We start from the raw sequence: 26,869 nt of genomic DNA, 5'->3' as shown, positions 1-26,869 counted from the left end.
GAAGAAAAAGAAACGAAACAGAACTGAGCTGAGGAGAGAAGAGATTCGATGGAGGAACGGAATGAGGAAGAAAGAAAAACAGGCCTGAGGCAATAACCCATAGAATGGATCAGTCTAATAATAAAATATTCCACCAAGGCATCAACCATGGACAATAGCTCACTGGAGGAAGAGAAGTAAAATTCTATTGGGGCAATGTTTCACCATTCCAGGAACAGAACGCCACAGATCAGTCGTCGAGGCAGTGGGTCAATCATCACATCATACTATTTTCATCGGTGCAGGGATTTCCAGCCGATTTTGACGGTCAGATTATCGACGCGTTTCTAGGAGACCAGCATTCTTGCGCGTGGTTACATTCCCATTCACCATGAATGTGGTTCCTCAGCAATGATCAGGAACATCCTAATACAGAAGATATGCCAGAGGTACGGTACATACTTAAGTAGAAGCTAGACCCGTATGAGTGGGAGAGCTCTTCAGGTTGCAGCCTTCTAAGTAGATACAAATCAAATCGAACAAACCATCAGGAAAATGAATCAATCAATCAGAGTTGCAGGGCAAACAGAAGCAAGTGGCTATTGGTCGCTAGGGTTTAGTGCCACCCACAGTGTCGACTTTCATTGGGTTCCTCAGTGGACAGATACGTTAAGGTATTCTGGTATCGTAATAGTCTCAAGCGGACAAGCCCGACAAGCCACCGTTTCATCATCGTCTTAGCTGAGTCCTAGTAAAAGTCTGCTCAGTTTCTAGACTGGACACACTGACATTCTTCAGTATGGATTGTGGAAGGTCCGTGACTCTGGTAGATTCGAATCACTCGATAGTCTAACAGTCGAGTCTGACTGTCAGTGTCTCAGTGAGGTCTTGGTACAAGCCTTAGATGTAGATAGATATATAGAGACGATCGCATCCATCCGGATGCACGTATACAGAGGAATCGCTTCAATTGCCGTTGCATCATTTTCACTCTTGCTGTGGACACATAGAGAGGTATTCTGCCTGCTCAATTCCAAGTAATCTGTCAAGATCATCTGGATTTCGTCACGTTTTCCCCGCAACCACGGATCGCTTGTCATCCACTCTTTATGGGTCTCATACTTCAGTCTGGGCCAACTGACTTCTTGCTCATCGGAACTTATGTGACGATCCTTACTTCGAACTCCAGCCATATGCTGAATCGGTCCATAACGTCCTCCCGAATTCGCCTGGCAAACTCCAGGACATGAAAGCAATTCACGCTGCCGTAGTTCACTATGACGAGAGCATGCTGGCCATAAACTCCCACGCAGCCGATTTTTCTGCCCTTCCAGCCGCATTTCTCAATTAGCCAAGCTGCTGGGATCACTTTCAAACCATTTGCTCTCGAAAACACAGGGATCGCGGGGTGAATAGTCTGCAGAGCGTCGTACGCAAGCTGGTCGACGACTGCGTTCTTGAAGAAACTGCCCGCATTTCCGAGCAACTCTGGATCAGGCAACTTGCTCCTGCGTAGCAGACACACAGCATCTGCAACCGACTGGACCGTGGGGACTTGCACTCCCCAATTTTCCAGAATGCGTCGAATTGAGCCATATGTCGTGTTCAGTCGATGGCTACCAGGATTGGTGAGTTTCAATGTAACACTGGCGATGAAGACATCTTGTAAAGTATGTTTAAACGCACTGTCCCTATAGCCGAACTGGCATTCGGCATTGGACAGCTGTCGTCTGGCTCCAGTAATCAAGTCGATTGCGCACAGACTTTCCAGCACATCGCTGAGTTCCACACCGTACGCCCCGATATTCTGTATCGGTGCTGCGCCAACCGTGCCTGGGATGAGGGCCAGATTTTCAAGTCCCCCGAGACCATGATCGAGGCAGTACGAGACAAGTGCTGTCCAAGCGACCCCACCACCGACACGAAGTGTCGTGTGCTTCTCGTCCTGAGAGACAGTTTCTATCCCGCTGATTTCGTTTTTCAGCACGATGCCCTCGTACGTATCATTGGCGAATAGAATATTACTACCACCACCCAGGACGAAATGGGGTCGAGTCTGAAATATGGGTGACTGCACCAATGCCTCTATTTGAGCCGAATGCTGTACACGAACAAAGTATCGAGCTGTCGATGCAATATGAAAAGTGTTGTACGGTAGCAGGTCAACATATTCCTCCATCTGGTCATTGTGCAGAACTGGCTTGGGTGAGGTCCAGGTAGGCAGGACCATGTCAAAATAATGGTTCATAAAAAGGGATGATTCGATGTGATCCTTCCAAACGGCGTGAGCCACTTCAGCCGAAGATTGATGACAGTAGCCCATTGCTATTGGACCGCCATGTGAGGGCTCTGCACTGCAGTCTGCACGACAGCTGCAGGACTTCACCGCCTGGTTGGATTTAAAAGGTGAATTGAGCGACACAGCATTTTCTCTACAAGATTTCAGGAATGGCGCATAATCTCATTAGCATTGAAGGAGGCCGTGACGTTGTCGGCGATGTATACATCTCTGGTTCCAAGAATGCAGGACTACCAATCATGGCAGCGTCAATCCTCACCTTGGGGGAAAGCACGCTGGAAAGAGCCCCCGGGCTGACGGACATTGAGAATTTCGCTAGCATCCTCCGGTACCTCGGTGGAAGCGTCGTCTGGAGGTCTAACTCCCTGCGGATTGACACGGCGCATATGGAAAACCGGGAGTTACCCGCCAGCTTGACACGGCCACTCCGGGCCTCGATCCTCGCTCTGGGACCCCTTTTGACCCGTTTCGGGCATGTAAAGATCTCACTCCCAGGTGGTTGCACGATCGGCAAACGTCCAATCGACGAGCATATCAGCGGCCTTGAGAAACTCGGCGCATGCATCACACTCACGCAGATGGCGATTGAGGCTCGAGTTCCGTGTACCGGGCTGCAGGGCACAGTTCTTCAGCTACGTACACCCACCGTCACTGGGACCATGAACCTGATGCTGGCAGCATGTCGGGCCAGAGGCATCACGCACATCCACAACGCCGCGCGAGAACCCGAGGTGGTGGATCTGTGCCGCTGTCTCATCAGCATGGGGATGGTCATCCACGGCGAGGGCACAGAGCATCTAGAAATTCATGGAAGGGATATCCCACTCCGTCCATACAACTACCGACTTATGGATGACCGGATCGAAGGCGGGACATTTCTTATTCTGGGAGCTATGGCTGGCAACCCACTTCGGATCCACGGGTGCCGCGAAGACCACCAGGCCGTACTGATTCAGAAACTCCGCGCTGTTGGGGCCCATATCACCATCGAGACACCAGCCATCATCATGATCATCAAAGCCAGCAACCCCAAAGCCATAGATATCATGACGGGACCGTACCCGGCTTTTCCTTCCGATCTTCAACCGCAGCTCATGACGTTACTGTCCATCTCACAGGGCGTCAGCCGAATACACGAAACGGTCTTTGAGCGACGATTCAACCATGTAGCGGGTCTACTGGCCATGGGGGCGAAGATACAGCTTGTAGGAAAGAATGCCGTAATTCACGGCGTTGAAAGACTCGTTGCACGTGCCGTGGCAGCGACAGATCTCCGGGCAGGAGCCTCTCTGGTGATAGCTGCGATAGCTGCGGAAGGTGTCTCAGTTATTCAAGGATTGGAGCATGTAGATCGCGGGTATGAACGGTTGGGGGACAAGTTGAGTAGCATAGGAGTAGTCTTCAACACTGAGGCCGCAGGATCAATTGCCGGTCCGAATTAGCCTTAACAGCCTCGGTATTAACCAGATAACAGCTATTTATATGTACATGCAGAGTATATGGACAAATATAACAGTATAGTAAACACTCATGCTAAAAAGATCAAAGGCCTAAGGGGATGCCATATCATAGCATTGACGTATCGTCCGACTGCCTAGATTCTCAAGTGCATGGAGATTATTGGCAAAGGTGATCTTCATTTGCAAATGAAATTAGTAACTACTTTCTCGTGACCCTCTCAATGGATATACATACATATGCTTGTCCGTAGTACCCGCTCAGTCTACCTCGATAGTATGCACCCGCCTGGCTGAGAGCAACCTGGATCTTCTGGCAGTCGACGGACTCGCGCTTCGCGAAATCGGAATGGATGACCGCTCCGGTTGCAAGGGGAGAAAGAAGGGTAAGAGAGACGAGACTGGAGATTTGCATGTTGATGTTGATAACTTGGAGTTTTGAGCTTGATGGCATGAATTCGGGGCAGATGTGCGACTATTTATGCTTTCCAGTGCGTACTATATCTCAATCAGCCATCCAAGTTTAGACATAGAGCGGCAGACCCTGCTTTCTCCCGTTATTCCCGCTGTGGCATTGCAGCGCTTAAGCCCGCATGTAATTGAGCCGATTGGTCTCGTCCCCTGTCGAGCATGTCCTCTGAAATAGAATCCAAAGACACTCCTTAGTACAATAAACCCTGCTGGATTCTGCCTTGACAGGTTGACAGCGCTTAATCCCAACATTCGCGAAGCCGATTGGCTCTCAGAACCTGTTTAATTAAGCATAAGCACATTCCCATTCCGGTCTAGGTCTAGGATAGTCCATATCACAAACCAGTTCATCCAAATTGTGGACATGCATCAGTAGGTTCGTTGCCAAGCTGGAAGAGTCAGGTTTTGTCGTATCGAGGCGCGCGGGAGCCCGTCCAATGTGGTGTTGGGATGGGCCGCGCCGATGTAGACCCTGGTAAGGTCGTACCTTGGGATGGATGATGATTATCAGACTGCTATAACTGCTGTTGACTGAGCAAGCCTGGTTTATCATCCGGTTCGATGTTCGAGGCTAATATACCATCAGCAGTTAGCTCGACATGCTTCGAAGTCTGTCAGAGAAACAAATAAACAACTTACAAACGACGGTACGAGTTTAGGTGTGTCTGGCTCGAAACCGAAAGAGACCTACCTCGAAGGACAAAGGATGAAAGACCGAAGTTGAAGACAGTAAGTGCCTTGCAATGGTCTCAGAAGCAGTATCGACTAAAAGCAGTAGATAGGTGAATTGATTATCATGTTGTTCTTCAAAAGTGGAAAACATCGGAGGAGGTGAGGCAAGATCAAGACAATAGTGAATGTAGGAAGACAGATTTCTTCTGTCTTTTCCTTGTTTCTGTTTCTCGCGTAATGAGAGAAAAGTGAATATCCTTATGTTATAACGGAAAACAGCGATAAACAGTCGCGAGTGAATCAACGTCACTTATTATATCTTTAGCTATATAACCTCCAGCACTTTCCATGACCCCCTCTCTAAAACCTCTCTCCTTTGACTGAATTACATCGATCAAAGATCAAGTTGTGGAAGTCATCAATATGACAGACTCAACTACTTCTATCCTGTTTCAGATCCCATGTGAACTGCGCCTTGAGATCTACCGGCGCGTGTTCTTCATCTATCCCCACGCGAGAGCCAGAGTCAGTGAATTCAGGCTCAGTGAAAACACAGAGACTCCCCCCTGCAAAGCCTTTGAGGTGTACATCCATCCAGCCAAACCCCATGCCTCCGTCTACAGAGGAGCTCCGAACGAATACCGCTCGCAAGAAGACCAGCATCGTCTCCACGAGTACCGCTACACACCCCAAGAATTCCTAGCCATCCTCAGCGTCAGCAAAGACGTATACAAAGAAGCGATGCCCCTCTTCTACTCGGAGACATTCTTCTGCTTCCCGAAGAACGGACGTCTGGGCTTGCCCACCAGCTTTCTGTGCAATATTGGCCCGCGTCGAGAGCAGTTTGTCCGTCGGCTGTCGTTCGAGCTCCCACCTCTTAACTACCCTTGTACTATCGAGGAGAGACCTACTCTGAAATGGGTGTCTGTGTTTCTCCGGTTCATGAAGCACGTCGATATTCTGGAGATCATCCTGTTCGTCAGCGAGGAGAGACTTGAGTTCGGGGAAAAGTTCATCAGCATTGCTCGTCCTGTTCTGCCGAATGAGCTTATTTTGGATATTCTTTGGGGATTTCACCACATACTGGCTCTTCGAAATCTCAGTACCCTCCGCTTTGTTGGCGATCCAGACAGGATCCTGCGCAACCCGGATGACAGGACCTTGCTGGAAGGGGTGAGAGGCAAAAAGCTCTTTCGTGGAGACACCGGTCGTCGGCCTCGCGTGGTCTTCGAGCATCCTGCTGGTCTTGATTAGGTGTGAGAAGTCCATACGGTGTTTTCAAGAGGTGAGCTATGCATTGAACCTTGGAGTATCCTTTAGCTGACATTTCAGTGTCAAATAGTTGTTCTTTGTTTGGTCCATATTGAGAGATCTTGATGATGCACATGCTTATGGTGAATACAACACGGCGGATGACTTGAAGGTATCGCCTTGGAGAAGCATGGGTCGATCAGTCAGCTTCGAGGTTGGAGAGAATGTATTTAACGCTGGCTTCTTTCGTCATCAGGAATAGCAAATTACTTTGACGTCTTTGTCTCTTACGAATGAAGTCATCACCATCAATAATAGCATAGGAAATAGGAGAATATCATGGGCTTATGATCAATACTACCTGATTTCCAATATGCTCTTGATGTATCAGACGTACCTTCTCTCGGCCCCAGAATGCTTCAAGTGACCATTGCTTCTATGTGGTTCGCCAACTCGTTCTTCAAAGCTCCTCTATCTCCTAGAGCCTAGGCTACCTATCCAGCAACAAATCAAGCACTGGAATCCCTCTTCATCTGCTTCAACTCCTCCACCACCCTATCCACCCCCCACCCCTCCTTCAACCCTCTCAGGACAATCTCCTGCTCACTCTCCGGCGCCATCCCACTCGGAGCCGGCGGCCTCCTGTCCAGATTCGTCGGAAACGGATACCCATCCGCAACAGCCATCACCAGCGCCTCAAGCTCCGCATCCAGCCGTCCCCCCGCCTCCTCCCACCGCCGCAGCATATCCCCCCAACACCTCTCCACAATCGGCACCGTATCAATACTCTCCATCGTCTTCCCAAACGCACAACTAATCTGCAACAGGTTCGCCTTGCGCTGGAAACCCCCGTCAGGCCCGTCCTCAGGAGCCATCTCATTCGCCCCCGCCGCATGAAACACCGCCGGGTTGAAAAACACCCCGTCCCCCAGCTCCAGCGGCAGCGCGACGTAGTTCTCCCGGAAGAACGCCCGGAACTCTTCCCTCCGCCACGCGAGGTACCCTGGCTCATAGCACTGGCTGAAGGGGAGAAAGCGCGTGGGCCCACTGCACGTCGGCATGTCGCTGTGCGCGACGGCCCCCTGCAGCGTGAGATACTGCGAGGCGAGGTGCAGGGTGCGCGGGAAGCGGGCGGTGGCGGCGGCGTCCTGAAAGCCGAGGTGGTAGTCGCGGTGGGATTCCTGGGCGGCGCCGCCGGGTTTGACGATGTTGACTTGGGCTGTGACGCGGTAGGCGGGGCCCAGCCAGGCCTCGGCGATGAGGCGCAGCCAGGGGTTGGAGTAGTACGCTACAAAAGAGCGGGGGTCCAGGAGGGCGTGCTTGCTGAAGGAGTTCCAGATGCGGTCGTTTTTGCCGCTGGCGGCGAAGTGGTCGCCTTTCTTTGTTGCGGTGAGGCGCTCTTGAGCGATGATGTGGGTGAAGGCCTCGGTGGTGGCTGTCAGGGTTGGGCCGTGGCGGGTTGGGTGGTACATGCCCTTAAGCACGACGATGCCGGGCCCGGTGTTGAGGGCGTGGTGCCATTCGTTTTGGAGATTGGTGGTGAGTTCCCCGTTGAGGTGGTCAAGGGCGGTTATATCGTAGATGGGGATGTTCTTCTCAATGCCTGAGGATAGAGGGTAAGAGGCTTTGTCAGTGGTCTGGCTGCATATCGCTTTGAAATCTTCTAATCGAGAAGTCGTCTCGAACAGTCGACTGGTGGCCGAATGGTTTCTGTTCATCTCGGAGAGTGTCGTAGCAGATGTCCCAACAGGTAGTCTGAGTGCGCAACACTGCGCGATGTTGTCGAACTGTTTAAATAGTCTCTGCCTCCGTTCTGAATTCCGAGGATCGGATCATGATGCAGAAAAACTGTGGGGAACATATGGAGCTGGACTCCACAGATGATGACCACTCTTACAACCTGCTCTGGTGCGTATACTGATGAACTTGAATCAAGCGGAATTTGACCTCCGCATCTTACCTTGTATGTTGGTCATATAACTCCGAAGTAAGGTTCACTTCATTCGCTAGTCGTTTCATCAAATATATGTCAATATTATCCATTTAGGCTCAATTCGACGCACGGTGGATGGTTCTACATGGAAACCACTTTCCGACAGTCACAACTGGACGTACTTTCTCATGAGCTCCTATTCTTCATGGACCGTATTATTACAGATGTACAGGGACTTTGCAGATGCCTAACCCGAGAAACGAGATTCACAGCAGGGTATGAGTTCAACATTGACGATGTCACCGTTCCAAGTCCCGACCTTCCCCATACGGCAAAATTTGAGACAGCAACTGAAAAATGAGACATTACCCCCCCGAGAGTCAGTATGAAAGAGGAGTGACTAAGACATCACTAGGAATCAATACACAAGAGAAAAGAAAGCTGCCGCACCGGCATGAGCGTCGCTAAATATCATGGCCAAACCAAACCCAGCCTGAGCAAAAGTCTATGCTGACGACCCGAATTTGCACCTGAACGGAGAACCAGAAGAAGAAAATGCTATCCATCAGATTAAACGTCATCTCATCAATATACGTCACGTTCATGCATTCATCATGACCACTCCGACGCCCGAGGCTGGGGTGGCATCTGTCGGGATCGGCTCGTCTGCTCCCTTTGGCTCGCTCAGAATGAGCTGATTCTCCGACATCGTTTCCACTAGAGAACTGGGCCGATCAGCCACGGTAAAGAGAACCTTGAGGAGCACCTTTTGGTTCCAAGAACCGTCTGCCGTATCGTCCACCCGATGTCTGGTATGGATCATCAAAGTGCGCACCAGATCCCGGATATAGGCATCGGTGGATTCGTCTTGGAGCTTATCGAGACCATTAATCACGCAGACCAGCAGTGGTGGTGCATAGTGCAAAAGCGCATCGATAAGCGAGAGGACCGTTTTCCACGAGCCAAGGGTGCCATTCAAGGATGTAAAACGCTCCAGGCACAAATCACAGGCCTCGTGGCTCTCCACAACCGGCGGGAGGTAATCGATAAGTTGCCGTATCAGACTGTAAGCGAGGGCAATAAAACCTTGTTGGAACAATGTCAAACCGTCTGTAGACTGAGTCGGGATGGAGCAAAAGTGGGAAATGACCGGAAGCCGTGCCTGTCGAGCAAAAGTGGCGAAACAAGCAGAGAAAAGGGCAACAGTGTTGGGAAAGGTGGTGGATGGAGATTCGCCCACAGCGAGCATCTGCGAATGAGTGTTTGTCGCCCACTGTTGTAAGGATTGTAGCACACTATCTTCAGCGATAACATCCACGCCGGATTCGAAGTTGGCCACTTGGTCGCTAGCATTGAAGAAGTCCTGGAGATGCCGGGAAGAGAACTGAAGATCGGTTCGGGTGTACTTGCGTTTCGGGCCGCGAGACCAATTAAATCGTGAATCATCTTTTAATAGAAACATATTAGCTTTATCTAAGGAAGTTTCAGCAATGATACATACCCAAGTCGCGCGTCGCAACCGTCGTCCAGCATGTAATACCACTGTTTTGTTGGCTGACCGGGCGGAGACTTTGTCTGGCACAGTCCAACAACTGTGAGAGCAGGGCATCTCTCTTGGCAGCCATTTGGGCACGCGCGGACGCATCATGCTGGATTTCCCAAATCAACTGACGAGTGAGAGCGTTCTGTGCGGCGAACCGGCGATCCGATTTTTGCAAGCCGATCTGCTTCAGTCGAGCTTGTTCCCACAAGGAAAAATCGGGGTATTGAAATGTGCTGTTTTCCCCAACGCAGTCCACGGTATCAAGATCCATCTCGTTGGTGAGCATGCGGCTGATATCTTTGGCACATTGTCGAATACTGCGTAGCAAATGCTCGAAATCCAGATAAGGGTCCAGACTAGGACTGTCCAGCAACCGACACTTGGCCTTTCTGACGTACCAATCCATAAACTCTCCCAGCAAGAGGAAGATGAGAGCGTAGAAGTTTGCAATAGATAGGACTAGTTCTCTGTTCGATGAGAGATCATGGTCTCCCGCTGGAAGGCGAACGAAATCATTGATCTGGAGCAGGATTTCGAGAAGACCTTCAATGACTCTTGGGTAATCGGCAGAAGCCTATTGCATCTCGTTGATCAGTCACTCTTACTCAAAGAAACGAGAAAGTCTGGTACAAAAACCTTACTTTGATGACTGACTGCAAAACACCGTGGAATAGAGCAATGTAAGCTTCGTTTCTAGGAAGGGCTGACAGCAGCACTAAATGCAGATGGACAGAAGAGATGAACTGATCACAGAGTGCCATGGAACGGTTAAACACGCGCTGGCGTGGGGTAGACATCCAGACGTTCTGCACATTGCCTATCATGGCCGAGACATCGCGGAACTCTTGAAGGCGTTCGTCGAAGCCGACCTGATCTTGCTGCGGCAGATGTTCCTGAAACTTTTTCCAGGTCTGAGCCAATTCATTGCATTCAACGTCGAGTTTTGCAATTACGGGGTCCCTGAGGGCCAGTGGATTAGAAATTCGGCTCTGGAATGTTGCAAGGCGATATGATGATGATGACAACCGTCCAGCCGACGTGGTGTCCAACATGTGAAAGGACGGATATGAGGAAACTTACGAAGAAAAATGTCTCTTCTCAAATCGTTTCTCCCACAGATTGATAGCCATTTGATTGTTTTGGGGAGACTTAGAAGCCTCAGAAACAGAAGAAGCGGCTAGAGATGTCATACTGATGCGGAATCACCGGATTGAGATGGCGACTCCGAGCTGGTGGATGTCCGAAAAGGAAGACGAGGGGACGGTCTCGTCGAGGAGAGCGAAGTGTTCATGTCAGAAGCCAAAGAATCAATCAAGTGAATGCGTTCTCAACTGTCCTGTCGCCGATCCATCAAACACCTGGGGTTTATGAGTCTGTAAGTCTTGTTCCGGAACGTTCTGCTATATTATGGTGGACTGTCGGGGTTGCCTAAGGTACTTTGATTATGATGGTTGAGGATCACCAGTAAGAATCATGATTATCTATGGCAATTGCATGTTGTGCACTTTTTTGCAACGGAACGACCCGCCAAGCAGATGATTGAGACCTCTCTTCCTAAGTTGCTGCGGTCAAAAGGTCGGACAAGGAGGGGGACTGATAGTAAGTAGGTACTCCGTAAGTAGAGTCACTTAGTAGGTAGAAAAGGGAAAAGAGGAGAGAGAAAGAGGGGAATAATAATGGAGAGAAAATACAGCATCACCAAGGAAAGAGTACCTAAGAGTACGAGACGTGAAGTTTTGAATTTTAGTTCCTTTTTCCTTTGATTTTTTCTTTTCCTTTCTTTTCTTTTTTGCCTTTTGCCCGCCTATTTCATTTTTCTTTTAGAGTGAAATTTCCTTTCAAGATCTCTTTAATGCAAGCAACACTAACAATCATGCCTGTGGGAGTATTAAGGTACTGAACCTACGGCCACAAGGAGGATAAGCCATCCTCTGGGTCGATTCAAGGCCTCGACTCTAGGCCAAACAGAGAAATCCACCTCATTCAGGCTCTCAGCAGGGAACCTCCCACGCCTTCTGGACCACCTTCAGCCAATCAAGGGAGCTGCTGACACGGGCAATGGGCATGTGGATGGTCGAGGCCTCGAATAGAAGCGGGGACAGGCAGCGGATAAGATAATCCAGGCCTTCTTAGCCTATGGGACGCGCCGCTGCTAAATTTGGGCTTTCGGCGTGTTGTGATGGGTCATGGCTGGTGCTGCCTCATCCGGTGTCATCTTTTACAGCAGAGGTATCCTGGTCGTTGGTATCGATCCCTGATGAACTTTCCTTTCTGGATAGGTAACCATGAACTGATCGGTTTTTGATGTCGCTGTTGACTACATCTATAACTACGTATATCTAAGGGTTTGTTTCCGTCGTCAGAGAGTCCGCGGAGAAGAATACTCGCAACGCCCCTCCGTTATTTCAGAATGTCAAAGAAACATCCAGATATGTACTGCCACTTCCTCTTTGGTCAAGTTAGACGGACATGTTTTGACTTCCCCTTCTTTACCCCTATCTTCTAGCTCCATTCTTGGAAGATTGGCATACCAGAATTTCTTTTAGAGTTTGGCACCGAAAGGTATATCTGTCTACTGTCTGGCATCTGACACTGTCACCAGCCAAATCAGGGCTGCAAGAAATGGCTCATTCAATTAGGGCTATCGCTTGTCAAGACAGACCATGTCTAAGGTAGGTCAAAGACAGTCTTACTGCCGGTCACTGTCAGATGGCCCAATTCATCGAACCCCGTGAGCCACAGTTACTTCTTTGTTCGATGTGCATTATCGCTTGGACATGCCGAGTCAGATCTCATCCGGTTTTTCACGGTCGGTATCTGGGTTGTAGGTACTAGGTACTCAGGTGCAGGTAGTCATCGGTCTGCCACATTCCTGCTGCGCTTCCTCAGAATCTGTACGCAATCCCCGCGGATCAACAGGAATGTGCAATGACACCTCCATGGACCAACCAATGCAACCATTGATCCGTTCAGCAGAACTGAGAGGATGGTATTGTGCTTGGATTTAAGTTTGATAGCGACCTTGGCGCATCAAGAACCCACAGACGATGGCTCGTAAACCCACCAGACGGAGGCTCATGTCACTTCAGACGTCTGCTTTCTGTTGCCACGCATAATCCCAGACGACGCGACTGGCCATCCAGATCATTGTCCTTCACTCTTTTCTTTTTCTGGTTTGGAGTACACGGACCAAGTGTTGCTGTCAAAGAGACGCGACCCATCTCGTTCCACCAATCACCAACGACCTCCGTGGAGCCACAGGGCTATCTGCTTCTTAGCTCTTTTTGATCGGATAGAACCGCCAGGAGTTTGCGGGTCAAATATCATCAAATGTGTCATTCTGGGGCCTAGAGTTGGAATCCCTGAATATACAGGATTACTTACTGTCACACATGAAGTTTGCGCAACACTTCTGAATTATGGATTGTTCCATATCAAAAGATCCCAACTCAAAATCAACCGCGCCTAGTACCTTACCTAGTTCCAGGCTCTTGCATTGGATATATGAATCCAATATCTTCCCCTGATAGCGACTGCCAGACATGTCAACTCTATGCAGATGCTTCATTTGCCATATGCATGGACATGCATGGTGGCTTTCGAAACCTGGTTTCAAGATCGATTTATCTGCCTAGTCACGCCAAGATGAAGACGAGTGTGTCGATCGCTGCTATCCCCGAGATCTTTCCATTGGTCAAGTCGTTCAGGAGTCCTGTCGTCTGCATGAGCTATAGATTGAGACACCAAAGTCTTTCTCTAAGAAGCTATACCAACACACCGCAATTTCGTTCACCGTGCTCAGCTTTCTGGGTGTGCATTCGCACTCTCCGTCGACCAGCTCAAAATATTCTGAGGCGCCTGTCTAGGAGCTTGTCTAGCGTCAGGTGTAGGTATCTCAGATCGGTATCGTATGCGTCGCAATCACACTGCATACACAGTCATACTCAGTCCAATACACCGTCCAGGACATGAGTAACCAACATCGTAAGTCGAGATAGCATTCCCTTCTTAGTGCAGCCAAGAAAACATACTGGGACTCCATCAGGAGAAAGAACGCGAAGTCTGGAGTCTGTAGTTTGGACTAGTCGCATTAGGTTCTAGGGGCCACGAAATTCATTCAATGCAGTGTAACCCATGGCATTTGAGATGGTAGGATATTTGTCTTGCTGCCATTATTTTCAGGCACATAATGATGAAGTTGGACTTGACCTGCATTTTGACGGTCTTGTAAGAAATGGAGAGTGGATCCTGGAGCGAAGCGTAACATACACAGTATATGTATGCGAAAGATGGAGCCGATAACATGGCCAATAAGGTAGTAACCCCGTTAGGTCCATATAAGACCACTTCGGATTAAGTGTGTCCATAGCATCATTACTACGACGACAAAGTGCTGGAGAGTCTGAGCCATTTCAGGCTCTTCGCTACCAGTGGTAAGGCGCTTGAGCCCGCTGGACAATCCTCACCGGGCGCGCAAACAGAGACGTTATCTCGGTGATGGGTGACAGCAAATCTACACAGCCAAGTGCAACATCAACAAATAATATGAGGCACACATGATGCTGATAGCCTATGACATAAGCGGTCTAGGACTCTTCTCGACCGAATATGATTACGACGCTACCTCCAGCCTACTTCTACGATAAGTAGTGCAAAACGATACGATAAGGATTGGTCAAGTACTTGTCCGATTCCGGAGATGATCATGGATAGTCGGAGAATCACCGGAGATTTGCGAGGTGTCCATCAACATAAGTACTCATGATCTCGGCAGGGCCGAATTTCTTTGCAAGAAACTCTTCGAATGCGCTGCATCAACCAAGTGCAAAAGCAACCTAAGAAAATAGTTAAGAAAAGGAGCATGAAGGTAGAATTATGGGATCGGAATGGACAATTGATAGTCAACAATAAGCATCATGTGGTTTGCTTCAATCAACGTCAAACGTCAATGTTAATGACAATGTAATTATTAATTAAACCCATGTGAACGAGAACAGTCTCCATGGTTGAGATCTACTCTGCTTCAATGGCCAGCAAATCGAGAGCCGAGTTATATCCAGCGATGATGCAATGATTGCATGGCTGCTGATGATCAGATGCTTTTCATCATCTTGCCGACCTGCTGCTACCAGTACAATATGCCGACTTGGCTCGCCAGTTAGCAGTCGACTGCCATCTCGGCGGAGTATCGGAATATCTTCTCGCCCTTATTGGAAATCAAAAAGGACGACGCTAGATAGATCATTTCACCTTGGAACCTGGAGGGGAAAAGTCTAATAAGATCATCATCAACTGCAATAATGATTCATCTCTTCTCCGGCCTACGCCAGCGCGGTCCCCTCATCCCATGGATCGACGTTAGCAAGCCCCGCACCAGAGAGATCATCGCAATGATTGGATTCAGAAGACAGCTAGGACACCTGCCTTTTTCGTGTTTGGATGCGAGAAGCACCCAAGTACTCTGCGTGCTAGGTAGCCCTGTGGCTAGATTGTTGAGAGTGGAATCCTGCTGAGGAGCGATAATATCCTCAAGAGTGGCTGAAAAGTCAAAAAAGCAGCGCTGTGCATTATCCATTGGATCTATTGGGAGCACAGCCCCTAGAGAGACGGCTGGATAAGATCGCACGCGATGCTGAGGATGATCCTTTATCTTAGCTTCGATGGTTGGTCTTGTCCTTCTTTGTCTCCCCCAGGATTTGGAAGTCTAACGGAATCTTGTAACTCTTTCAATCCTGGCCTCGACAGTCATTATGAAGGGTTGGATACTGTACCTACAATAGTTAGCGTCCTTCTTGCTCCTGTGTAATACTAGCACGCTTCCACCTTCCTTCAATATCCTCCTGAATCCTTACTGCCATCCTCAATCTATCCATCATTTCATAGCTGCGCCCATCTTACGGTCTGGCCTACTTTTGGGACCGTCACAACAGAGCCAAGGATGGATGCATAGCCCCTCTCATCTCACACTTTAATCCCCTGGAGGGGGATCCTTTTCCGATCGTGCCGGAAAGGCTGGGAATACTCGCTGATCGCCAGTTGCTGTCCATCAGCATCGTCACACTTTGGCCAGCACAAGACACAAATCATCAATTAAGTACCCAAGTGTTTGACCTGCACATCTCACGCTAGTCAACCGCTGGCTGTCAATCACTTGTGAGGGCCCACTCCTGTTGTGCCCCATTGACAAGCTGATTGATGCTTGAAAGTGAAACTGAAGACTGGTACGGAGTACTGGGAGGCGTTAGATAGTCAGATCCGCCCCGTTGTCGCTACAACGTTCGGGTTTCAAGCGCTCTTCTTCCCTCAATTGCTCCCTTCCTTTTTACCTTTTCTGATTTTTCTCGGCTTCTTATTTCCCATATCCAATCCAATCCTTCCCGCCCCGTCATTACGCCCTTTTCTATGTTGAATGGTCGTGCATTATTATTTGAAATAATTCGGCTATCCCTTCGGTCGCCTGCATTAGGATTTGTAGTCGCCGTTGGTAAGGGATCAACCCCGCCGTGGAAAGAGGCTGTTCCATCATTGATAGTCGTTTTACCTTCCTGTTTTCCTCTTATTTTTCTTTTTTCCTTTTTCCTTTTTAATCTGGCCCTCTTTTTCCGGCTGCTTTTCGCGTTGTGGATTACTGCACGGAGTACAGGATCCGTGACTAATGATATTCTGTGCACCCCCATAGTTGACTGCCCTCCGCTGTTTCCGTAAGCCTCGTCACCGTGGGGAAATCCCCCATCGATCCGGGCTGATCCTTTTCAATAATGGAACCCAGACAAATACCCTCTGTGTATCCTTCTTCCTTTTCTTCTTTCTCTTCGTCTCTTTTTCTTTTTATTATCTTCCTTGCTCTCTCGTCCACCGTTCGAGCGACAGCGTCTTCGGCTGGCTGTACCGTACTGCCGTCGAATAGCTCTGCGGATCTGTCGTTCACCAACCAAAAGAGGTTCCATCTGCAGAGCAATCAATACACCGTTCCGTCGCACGCTATTGTCGCACCTCTGACCCAACATCTGGTCAATTTAAACGGTACTGACCTTCAGGTGAGTTATATATTCAGAGATAGAAGTCACATGGGACTAATGATATCATAGAGGTTCAATGTCACTGGGAATCCCGTGGATGTTGGCGCATACAACTCGCTCGGTTTGAGTACAGGCGATATTGCCTTTGTCAGCTGCGACACGTCTCTGTACCCAGGCAATTTGGATGCCAGTGCAACGGTATCAAATCTTCTTACAGCGCAAGAGAAGGCATCTGCGGTTCTTCTGTACAGCACTTCTGCTTCCCATTGCAACTATACTGTGAACAACGACGCCGCCGGCCTATATACCAACGTTTTTACCCTTTTGAACCCAGCCTTTGCCGAGTCGCTTAGTGTTCAACTCAGTAAGCAGAACGGGAACGGCTCTCTCAGCATTGTCTACAACATGTCCTTCGTGGGGACAGTCACCCCGTCGACCCCGGATGGGTCAACGGACAGCCCCAACACTGGTGCGTTTCTCTCCTTCCATGAAGCTACTGTCCTCCTAACCAACTGAAATATAGCCATGATCATCCTGTACAGCATCACTGGCATTATTACTGCGCTTTTCTTAGCGATCATTATTACCGGGGCCATCCGGGCCCATCGTCATCCGGAACGTTATGGCCCCCGATATACGGCGGGGCGGCCTCGACAAAGTCGAGCGCGAGGGATAGCAAGGGCGATGCTGGATACGATTCCCATCGTCAAATTTGGGGATAATTCTGACCCCAAGACAGACCCCGTCAAGGGTGATGTGGAGATGTCCCTCGGGACCGAGGAGGAAGGGGTCACTGAGCGTCGAGAGGCACCGACTGCCGATGGATCCCCTCCATCTGTAACTGGTGGCCAGCGGAACGATGAAACCGAAACCACCAAGGCTGAAACCGACTCCGAACGGCGAGGCACACCGATACCCGCGACAGATGCTGAATCACCGAATGAACATCCAAACTTTTCCTGTCCAATTTGCACGGATGACTTCATCAAGGGTCAGGACCTTCGCGTGTTACCCTGCAACCATCAATTTCACCCGGAATGTATTGATCCTTGGCTGGTCAACGTCTCTGGCACTTGCCCCTTATGGTATGTTTTATGTCATTATCGCTCGGATATAAAAGCTGACGTATCATTAGCCGGATCGACCTCAATCCGCCACAGGCCGAGGAAGAGCACGAGCAGGGTGAGGGTGGCAACAACAACAACAATACATCTCAAGACAACGCGACTGCACCAGCAGCAGACGCTACTTCCAGTCGTCAACATCGCCGGATATCTTCCTATCTGCATGGCACCCTGAATGCGCGCCGGATGCGCGATGCCACCGTGGAGGAAAGACTTGCTGCGCTCCGAAGCGTACGGGAGGAAGCCAGCCGGGACGCTAGCAACGAAGAGGCAGAGCGCCGACGCAATCGACTGACGGCACGGCTACGCGAGCGATTCCGTATACGAACACGCACACATGGAGTCGAGGCTACGGCGCAATCATAGATTCGCTGCGGACAGTGTCACCCGGCGATGCGACTTCAATGCCAACCGATCGATTTCGATCTACAATCTCACTCATCGCCTCAGTATAGAAGACGTTCAGTCATCTACGATTTATTCTTCTGTGTTATATTTCAATTTTTATTTGGGGTACCACGAAGGCAAGGTGTGGCTTGGTCCGCCGAGATTTATTGGATACTGCTCCCTTCTCATTTCGTCTGGATGATTGATGAGTATATGGTCATGGTTATGGTTATGGTTACAGTTATGGTTCGGAAATGGGTGATACAGGGCGTTTTTTGGAGACTGGAGTCTTGGGTTCCGCGGCCTCAAAAAAATCTTTTGCATTTGGCATGGTTTCACTTCTTTATACATATATGTACGTGACTCACAAGAATGAATGCATACATACCATCTGTGTTAGTATCATTGCGACTCAAAAGGGTTTCCGGAATCCGGCGACGGCTTCGACAGAATTTCCTCATTCGGAAATAGTCCACCCCGTGGGGAAATTGGACGGGGACGGTGGATTCATGGCGGGCCACAAATCCACGATGCTGCTGATTTCTTCTTTTCTTCGCGTTGTGATTCGGCATGAAGGCCGAATTCTACAGTCATAAGGCAGGGGTCTGTATTTGCCTCCATTCTCTTTTTTGAGTAGCCTGAATGACTACCTATATTTGAGAATTCTAAGCAACTGCCGCCGCCCGAATACCGAATTACCCGACGAGTTCACACATACCCCGGGAAAGAATGCATGTACTATTACTCCGTAGAATCACAAACACTACCTGGGAAAGTCATTGTGTACGTAGCGGTACCTACTCGGAATCGCGGAGTGGATGCCGGGCCAGAACCGAAATTTAATCGCGCATCTACCTCTGGTGCTTTGTAACTGTTTGAGATTGTTCGGGGTAACTCCGCCGGGTCCCTGACCTTTTCTTGGCCCAGAAAATTTACGGGGAGCCCGGTTAATTATTGTCGCAAGTATGATGATGGACACATTTAGCCTTATTAAGGCTCTGGACTCTGGACTCGTAGAATATACTACGTATTCCGTAATATTTGGGAAACAACAATAGTAATAGGTTATCTTCAGGTCAAGAAGTCAGGATTATGACTACGGACGGCTAAAGCTGCATGGTTGTTGTACATTGTTAATTGTTATCATGTGCTCTTTACAGTAGATAACTACTAAGGTACTGATGGTGATGGTGATGCTGACTTTATAGCCTCGGTGGTTGGCTGGCCGAACATGGCGCATGCGACGAATATCAATCAAGGTCGAAAGATTCTCCGTCCCTACAAAGTACCTCGACCGCTCTTGAGTAAACCATCTGGGGGATAAGAGCATAATACCTGAAGTGCTTTAATAAAGACTGTAGCATGTGATGTCGTCATGCCATTGTGTTGTAATCGGCACCGGGGCAGACAAGTTCCTCGGCTCGCCGTCAGGAGTAAAAATCACGCTTCGAGTCGGGTACATAAATAGCGAAAGGAGGGAGAATGAGTACCTCTTAACGGACTGATTATCTTGTTTTGGCCAGGTTCTTAGTATCACTCAGTATTGATACTATTCCCATCCCCAATATTACCCTTTTCAGACATAGAAAGATACCCCTCACTGGGACTGGATTTCCCCTCATCGACTTATCTTTCTCTCGGTCTACATTATCTTCAATATATCGCATTCCCTGATTGTCATATTATTAACGACGCGTGAGATAACTCCGTCGGGATTTATCTGCTTCTTTCTTGGGGCCTCTCAGACTTTGTTGTCAGTTGACCGAATCGCTCCGCCCGGTGAACGCAAGCAGAATTCCTCTCCCCAGTGGTATGATTATTGTGACTGGAGAATGAGCAATCTCCAAAAATAAACCCCAGTCATTGCTTGAGTTTGTTTCGAGAGCGAAAACAGAAGATCCAGAACAGGAAAAATTCCCGCATTTTTGTGTTTCTATTACTCATACCATTATTTTCCCGTCATTTAATTCTCATCTGCATTCGGCGCCATGTCTTCCCCGCGTCTACCCACTCCTCCTACAACAACTACAACTACTACTACCTCTTCCTCCTCCTCATCAACTCCTCCCTCATCATCATCCTCTATCGCTCGAAATCGTCTCGCCTCCCTTTCCTCACAAATCATGGGTTCCTCAAGCCCGTCCGTCTTCTCCACGGCCGTTGTGCCCGCCGCTCCAGAAGATCCTCTCTTCAGTCTGGCTCAAGCGTTTCGTCAGGATCCCTCGGACAAAAAAGTCGATCTTGTCATTGGCGCCTACAGAGACAATAACGCAAAGCCTTGGATTCTTCCTGTAGTAAAGAAGGTGATTCACCATCCCCGTAACAGCATCCTGATGCAAGAGGCCGTGACTGACGGGTTCTATCCAGGCCGACGAGGCAATCCGCAACGACCCCAACCTCAACCATGAATATCTCCCCATCAAAGGTCTCCCAGATTTCACCTCCGCCGCTCAAAAGCTCATAGTCGGTGCGGATAGTGCAGCCATTCGCGAAAAACGGGTATGTTAACCCGCGTTCACTCCGTTAGAACGCCTTGCGACCATAGTCGGATATCGGATGGCTAATCGGCGGGCTGATAACAGGTCTGCACACTACAAGCCATTTCAGGAACGGGCGCATTGCACCTGGGCGCATTATTCCTGGCCAAATTCCACCCCGTACCCCCCAAGGTCTACCTCTCCAGCCCCACCTGGGCCAACCACCACCAGATCTTCACCAACGTCGGCCTCAAGCTCGCCAACTACCCCTACTTCTCCGCCAAAACCAAGAGCCTCGACTTCGACGGGATGCTCGGTGCCCTGCGCGAAGCTCCGCCCGGCTCCATCATCGTCCTGCACGCCTGCGCCCACAACCCCACCGGCGTGGACCTGACCCAGGACCAGTGGAAGCAGGTCGCGGTCGTCCTGCGCGAGCGCCAGCACTTCCCCTTCTTCGACACAGCGTACCAGGGCTTCGCGTCCGGCGATCTCTCCCGTGACTCGTGGGCGATCCGCTACTTCGTCGATCAGGGCTTCGAGCTCTGCATCGCCCAGTCCTTCGCCAAGAACTTTGGTCTGTACGGTCAGCGCACCGGCGCGTTCCACTTCGTTTCGGCCCCCGGCCCCGACGCTTCAGCCGCCAACGCCCACATCGCCTCCCAGCTAGCCATCCTGCAGCGCTCCGAAATCTCCAACCCGCCCGCGTACGGCGCGCGCATCGCCAGCCGCATCCTCAATGACCCCCAGCTCTTTGCCGAGTGGGAGGAGGACCTCCGGACGATGAGCGGCCGTATCGCGGAGATGCGCAAGGGTCTGCGGGAGCGCCTCGAGGCAAAGGGCACCCCCGGCAACTGGGAACACATTACCAGTCAGATCGGCATGTTCAGTTTCACGGGATTGACCGAAGAGCAGGTCAAGATCCTTAGAGAAAAGTGGCACGTGTACATGGTAAGTGGCTTTCTCCTTTTATAGCTCCGCAGGCAGCGGCGCCGGCTAGATACCGCAATTTCCGGGGCTCTCCACCCCGCTCTTCGGACCACAGCCACGGCAGTTCTAGTCCCTTATAACTAGCTACACCTCCTTTGACTGCGAGACGACAAGCTAATGATTTATTCTGTAGACCAAGAACGGCCGTATCTCGATGGCGGGCCTCAACACACATAACATCGACTACTTCGCCGAAGCGGTCGACAGCGTCGTCCGCGAGACCTCATAATCGCTTCTGCTCATTTCTTCGCCTGATATCCGTCCTCCGCCCTCCTCATGACCCGTCCGCATCTCTTATCCATTTTAATTACCCATTCACACCTTCGGATGGAATGTATTTCTTTTTACTCTGCATGGCCTGTCGGATTAAGCCCGGTACTCTACGCGCATATGTAGATCGCCTTGAGCGGGGGTTTTCCTGAATGAACTCATTCTGAACCACACTTATTATCAATGGTGCATCTGATTAGAATGGTATCGTAGTAATATGTATGTCCAGTAATGCCATGCCACCAGTTTAAAAAATCAAATCCCATACCACAAGCCATGTACACAGTCCCACCGTCCCCCAGAACACCGCCTGCGCCGTACTCCGCCGCTGCGACGCGCGCTTCAGCTCCTTGTTCCCCTGCCCGATGTTCGACGTCGTCGACGAAGCATCCATGACCAGCTGCTCGATATACTCCTCCTGCGTCGACAGATGCGACACAAGCGTCTGCTGGAGGGAGGATATCTCCAGGAGGGATTTCTCGGCATTCCTGCACACACACACACAAAACACCGTTAGCATCTCGCCAACCCACGTATCAGAGTGTAAGATAAGAGTGGAACATGAACATCGACGTACTGCACTTTACTCAACGCATCCTCATACTGCCTCAGCATGAGATCATTCTCCTCGGCAAACAGCTGCAATTGCTCAGGCGACAGCTCCGCCTCGATAGCAGCGGTCTCGGTCTCGCTCAGCGTTGCTCCGCGCAAGTGCGGGTCCGCGGTTGTCGGGCCAGGACCAGACACAGAAACAGGCACAGAGGCAGGGACAGGCCTAGTCCCGCCCGCCTCACTCTTATACAACACGCTCTTCTCCTTCTCGCGGACGCGCTCAATGCGCTTCTCGACCATATCGCGCTGGGCCTCGGCCGCGCGCTCGAGCCCCCGCCGCAGGAACCAGAGGATGCTCTCGCGGACGGTGCGGAGGGTGCGGGCGCGCTCCTCATCGGCGATCTGCTCGGGGGATTTGTTCTCGGTGGGGGCGTTTGCGAGGGCACTGGCGCCGGCAGCCCAGCGGAGGAGGGCGGACGGGGCGCGGTGTTTCTTGCGGAGGAGGCCGGATTCGGTTTCCTGGCGGAGAGATTCGGCGGTGGAGAGGTTGGCGATTGAGGTGGAGAGGTCGCGGAGGAGGAGGGCAGTGGAAGAGTCGATGGAGTCGCGTTCAGTGTCGGTGAGGGGTTTGCTTTGGGTGCTGGTCGCGGTGGAGGTGGTTGGGCTGGTGCGGAGGGAGGTGGTGGTGCGGGGATGGACGGTTGGGGTTGTGGAGAGGTAGGAGTGGCGGATGGATTGGAGGTAGAGGAGGAGAGAGTGAATGTGCGAGTTCTATTGTGTGTTAGTATCTGTTGTGACATTGAGGGCGGGGGGCATGCTGACGATGCGGTATGCTTCTTTGAGGAACTCGTCGGCCGTTGCGGTGGATGGAGGACGAGGCTCCCCCTTAGGGATTGTGGTGCTTGCATGTCTGTCCTTGAGGACTTGGTTGATATCTGAGGTAATGTCGGTCATTTCGAAATAATCCCCCGGAAATCGATTCTACGGAGATTGTGATAAGCTGCAGCTGGAAGAGAAGTAACAAAGATGAAGCCTTGCTGTCAACAATCAACGTCACTGCGCAGTGGGTCTCTATCGCTGTCCGCACTCCCGTGATCCGACTTGCCCTAGTGTTTACTCTTTAGCTCAGATATATTAGAGACATTCTTACTGCAGTTGCTGGACAAATGTACGCTGCTATCAATAATCAATGGGTATCCATATAAATACATAAGCTAAAATAATATCAACCCGCTCGTGCAAATCATCAAAGGGTATAAATCATGCAACATCAAGAATCAGCACTGACAGCACCAAGAATGCAACAGCCGAGACCGGCTCTCCGCTCATCTATAGCCAGAAGATTTCCCTGCAAAAAACACCTTCAGAACTATATCATTGGTCTTTCTTCAACCCATATCTGAAGACGGTCAGTTACTGATCAATTCACAAACGTGCGAACCAGACTCACCTCCATCTTGCCCATCTCGCTGCCCTCCTTCCGAGCTGCCTCAGTGGCGGAACTCAAGAGAAGGTCCAGGTCTTCCTGATCCACCATTGTAATCATGTCGCCCTCGTCCTGCATTCGGATTCGTAGAAGCGAGCGAAAGCCAAACTTTTCCCGGATCTTGGCTTCAAACTCGCTGTACTCCAACGTGGGCCCGATCATGATATACCGGGTATCTTCGAAAGCATGAACCTTGATCCGGAATCTGCGGACATCAGGCCGGCGTGAATCGGCTCGTCTTGACTCTCGGATCGGCGATCTAGTTCGTCGCTGCGAGCTGCCGGGTGACTCGTAGATGCCGCGGGCACCATGCGCACCACACATGTCGCCCACGTATTCCTCTTCTTCGTCAATATACCGTTGCTGCTGAGGAGCTACGCCTCTTCGTCCGCTACTGGCCATAGAGTGTGGGCTTGTGTACACTCCGCATCCATCCTCACCGTAGCCATTCCGAGGGACTGATGCAGAACTTGTTTCGCTGGTTCCTCTCCTGTGGCCTCCTGTTTCCCGAGGAGGAAGATATCTGTCGGTTTCTGGACCGTTGGGTCCCCGTGGATAATGTCGGCTGGGTGGTCCACGAGGTTCAGAGGCCGTACGAGTCGACCCTATCCGTGGCTTGTCGGAAGCGGGCATGTCTGCGCTACTTCTCCCATTGGGCTGAGAACCTGGTCGATCGAGGTTGAGCCGAGGAGGCCGCGCCGCTCGAACGGAACCTGGTCTACCGTTGGCACCCACGCTACCACCGGAAGGGCTCTTTGTGACAGACTTGTCACCTTCTGGAGGTGGCGTAGGTGGGAACAAAGTGCGGTTTAGCGGGGGTTCCGACTGCTGACGACTTCGTCCCGACAGATTCTTTTGCACCAGGTTCGTGGCAGCGAACGAGATGCTCTCGGCGGGGCGGTCATCGAACGCTGATTGAGTTCGTATCAAATCCGTAGGTTGGTGTCCATTCCGCGCGTTGCCTTGAGAAGACGCTGCAATCAGTCTCGCCTTGCCTAGATAGTCCTTTGTTTTGAGATTCTTGACTTTGGCCTCGTTGGGTCGATAGACTACTCCGACGGGAATCGAGAACACCGTGTACCCCTGCTTCGGTCAGCAAAATCTCAACGACCAAGGCACTATAGGTTATACCTCCGCCCTCTCCCGAATGGCGTCATCAATAACATCGTGGTCGGGAGTGACCTTTTCTTTCGCTGCGTATTCGAGGTCCTGCATGCCTGGACCCATTTGTTGCAGGTAGATATAGCAGAGCCCTCGATTGAACAAGACCTCACACGAGAAGAGACGGAATTTCAAGCCCAATTGCTCGTAGTCAATGGATGTATTGCCTCGGAGATAAAGAAGGGTATCATTGAAATTGGCCAATGCTTCTTCAAAATCGCCTAGAAGGAAGTTTGACACGCCTTCTTGGAAATAGGCAATGGCAAGATACTGGTCTAGACTGACAGCGCGTTGGTAACATTGGACCTTGCCGAAAGTTAGTGGACACTGCCGTCTTTTCGTTTCGAATAAATAAACATACGGCTTTTTCATGCTCTCCCAGCGTTGCATAGATGACTCCGCAATTGAAGAATATCTTGGACGTATCCGCAATATGACCAAAGATCCGTATGGCTTCCTCATACTCATGATTGTCGTAGTGTTCCAGAGCCAACACCCATGTCTCAATTTCCTGCTCCCTGTCAGATTTGCATTGCGAGATCGGGGGTCACTCATACCTGTTTCAATGACATCTTTCCGTAGAATCAAACTCTATGTCTGCGCCCCTAAATGAAGACCAAGAAGAGCTCACAATAGCCGACGATATCCCCGTCCTACTCAGCCCCAGGTAATGTTTCACAAGAGTCGAGACGAGGGAAGCCGGATGATGGTCACCCACACAACGGAGCAGTAAAAGCAGGATTATGCTATATATGGCGGTCACTGGAAGCCAAGAGGCTGACCAGTTTTTCTGATATGCGAGATAGTGGGCTGGCGCAGTGAGCAGGGGTATTAATGAGTCCGACGGGATGCACGTAGGAGCTAAAGCTGCGGGGCGGGGCAGGGCCTTTGAAGAACCAGGACTAAGTCCTTCTCTCGTGGTGCGGTGGTGGTACTTTGTGGCTTGAGTGCCCAGCAGCTAGATAGCCTGTCTTTTGCAATCCAAAGGTCTGCTATTCTGGATAGAATGCCCAGCCGATCCCGGGAATCTTAGTGCCCTCGTGATCCTGGACGAACGATAGGTCGGAAGTTATAATTAGATCATCTGCTGGTCTAATAGAGCCGAAATCCCAAAATCTGCTAGTAAGAAATGAGCACAGTATGTCATATGGATTGATCGATCCTTCGGATTTCTGTGCGGTCAAGCTGCTTTCTGAGACTTTCTATTCTCCAGCACCTGGCCGCTTTGAACGACGCCTGATACAAAGTACTTGAATAGAGAATGGCAGGACGAAATGAGCGACAAGGAGTCGTCATGAGAAACAAAATAATAATTAAGCAGGGAGGAAAAAGAGGGAGAAGCAAGGAACGTTCAGAGATGGGGCCTGCAGCAGAAGAAAAGTGGCAAGGATACGGATCAGTCCCTAGTGTCTGTCCACCTTACTCAACTGAGGAGAGGCCGGCTAGCGTTCTGTACAGAATAGGAATGTCGGAGGCATAAGTCGAGTACTACTAAATCGAGATGAGCACATAGATTGGGAAACTGGAAACTCATGGGAAAGGGGGGAAATAATTACCGTCGTGGATGAGTGTGGACAGTTGCCAAGGAAGTGATGGAGACGAGGGATGCAGTGCAATTGATGATTTGATGCTCCTGAATAGCTGTAAGCGCCCAGCGTCCAGAAGCATAATCATAGCATAATCATCCTGGATGGTTGTCATGAGGATTATCCCATCCACTTATATTATCATATTATTAGCTTTCCCCTGCAGGTGCGCAGCCCGACAGGACGTTGTGGAACGGCCCATGGAGAAATCGGCG

At 50.4% G+C, this 26,869-nt stretch overlaps 9 protein-coding genes across 9 annotated transcripts; 4 read left to right on the top strand and 5 right to left on the bottom strand.

Moving 5' to 3' along the window:
* Positions 1 to 1,138: 1,138 nt before the first annotated feature.
* Positions 1,139 to 2,302, bottom strand: ALT_4080 (putative UDP-N-acetylmuramate dehydrogenase; the record flags this gene model as incomplete). Its single annotated transcript, XM_033556659.2, has 1 exon — positions 1,139 to 2,302. One exon carries the CDS (start codon positions 2,300 to 2,302, stop codon positions 1,139 to 1,141), a length of 1,164 nt encoding a protein of 387 aa, XP_033412550.2.
* Positions 2,303 to 2,427: 125 nt separating this feature from the next.
* On the top strand, positions 2,428 to 3,720 carry udpA (UDP-N-acetylglucosamine 1-carboxyvinyltransferase family protein; the record flags this gene model as incomplete). The annotated part of the gene is made up of 1 exon (XM_033556660.2): positions 2,428 to 3,720. One exon carries the CDS (start codon positions 2,428 to 2,430, stop codon positions 3,718 to 3,720), a length of 1,293 nt encoding a protein of 430 aa, XP_033412551.2.
* A 1,581-nt stretch (positions 3,721 to 5,301) lies between these two features.
* Positions 5,302 to 6,132, top strand: ALT_4078 (uncharacterized protein; the record flags this gene model as incomplete). Its single annotated transcript, XM_033556662.2, has 1 exon — positions 5,302 to 6,132. One exon carries the CDS (start codon positions 5,302 to 5,304, stop codon positions 6,130 to 6,132), a length of 831 nt encoding a protein of 276 aa, XP_033412553.2.
* Positions 6,133 to 6,638: 506 nt separating this feature from the next.
* ALT_4077 (phytanoyl-CoA dioxygenase family protein) lies at positions 6,639 to 7,847 on the bottom strand (the record flags this gene model as incomplete). Its single annotated transcript, XM_033556663.2, has 1 exon — positions 6,639 to 7,847. One exon carries the CDS (start codon positions 7,845 to 7,847, stop codon positions 6,639 to 6,641), a length of 1,209 nt encoding a protein of 402 aa, XP_033412554.2.
* An 816-nt stretch (positions 7,848 to 8,663) lies between these two features.
* Positions 8,664 to 10,657, bottom strand: ALT_4076 (uncharacterized protein; the record flags this gene model as incomplete). The annotated part of the gene is made up of 3 exons (XM_033556664.1): positions 8,664 to 9,508; positions 9,564 to 10,179; positions 10,247 to 10,657. The coding sequence occupies 3 exons, from the start codon at positions 10,655 to 10,657 to the stop codon at positions 8,664 to 8,666; spliced, it is 1,872 nt and encodes a 623-aa protein (XP_033412555.1).
* Positions 10,658 to 16,363: 5,706 nt separating this feature from the next.
* Positions 16,364 to 18,114, top strand: ALT_4075 (RING-H2 finger protein; the record flags this gene model as incomplete). The annotated part of the gene is made up of 4 exons (XM_033556665.2): positions 16,364 to 16,642; positions 16,694 to 17,093; positions 17,148 to 17,709; positions 17,760 to 18,114. 4 exons carry the CDS (start codon positions 16,364 to 16,366, stop codon positions 18,112 to 18,114), a joined length of 1,596 nt encoding a protein of 531 aa, XP_033412556.1.
* A 2,144-nt stretch (positions 18,115 to 20,258) lies between these two features.
* Positions 20,259 to 21,828, top strand: ALT_4074 (aspartate aminotransferase; the record flags this gene model as incomplete). Its single annotated transcript, XM_033556666.2, has 4 exons — positions 20,259 to 20,438; positions 20,503 to 20,634; positions 20,718 to 21,560; positions 21,733 to 21,828. The coding sequence occupies 4 exons, from the start codon at positions 20,259 to 20,261 to the stop codon at positions 21,826 to 21,828; spliced, it is 1,251 nt and encodes a 416-aa protein (XP_033412557.1).
* Positions 21,829 to 22,116: 288 nt separating this feature from the next.
* On the bottom strand, positions 22,117 to 23,375 carry ALT_4073 (uncharacterized protein; the record flags this gene model as incomplete). The annotated part of the gene is made up of 3 exons (XM_033556667.1): positions 22,117 to 22,357; positions 22,447 to 23,192; positions 23,244 to 23,375. The coding sequence occupies 3 exons, from the start codon at positions 23,373 to 23,375 to the stop codon at positions 22,117 to 22,119; spliced, it is 1,119 nt and encodes a 372-aa protein (XP_033412558.1).
* A 415-nt stretch (positions 23,376 to 23,790) lies between these two features.
* Positions 23,791 to 25,640, bottom strand: ALT_4072 (putative PB1 domain protein; the record flags this gene model as incomplete). The annotated part of the gene is made up of 5 exons (XM_033556668.2): positions 23,791 to 23,820; positions 23,872 to 24,990; positions 25,039 to 25,374; positions 25,430 to 25,579; positions 25,626 to 25,640. The coding sequence occupies 5 exons, from the start codon at positions 25,638 to 25,640 to the stop codon at positions 23,791 to 23,793; spliced, it is 1,650 nt and encodes a 549-aa protein (XP_033412559.1).
* Between the last annotated feature and the right edge of the window lie 1,229 nt (positions 25,641 to 26,869).

This window comes from Aspergillus lentulus (assembly GCF_001445615.1).
Source record: "Aspergillus lentulus DNA, contig: Alt08, strain: IFM 54703, whole genome shotgun sequence".
In the NCBI taxonomy this organism is placed as follows: Eukaryota; Fungi; Ascomycota; class Eurotiomycetes; order Eurotiales; family Aspergillaceae; genus Aspergillus; species Aspergillus lentulus.
Note: the sequence above shows the minus strand (reverse complement) of the source record. Positions and strands in the feature narration are given on the sequence as shown.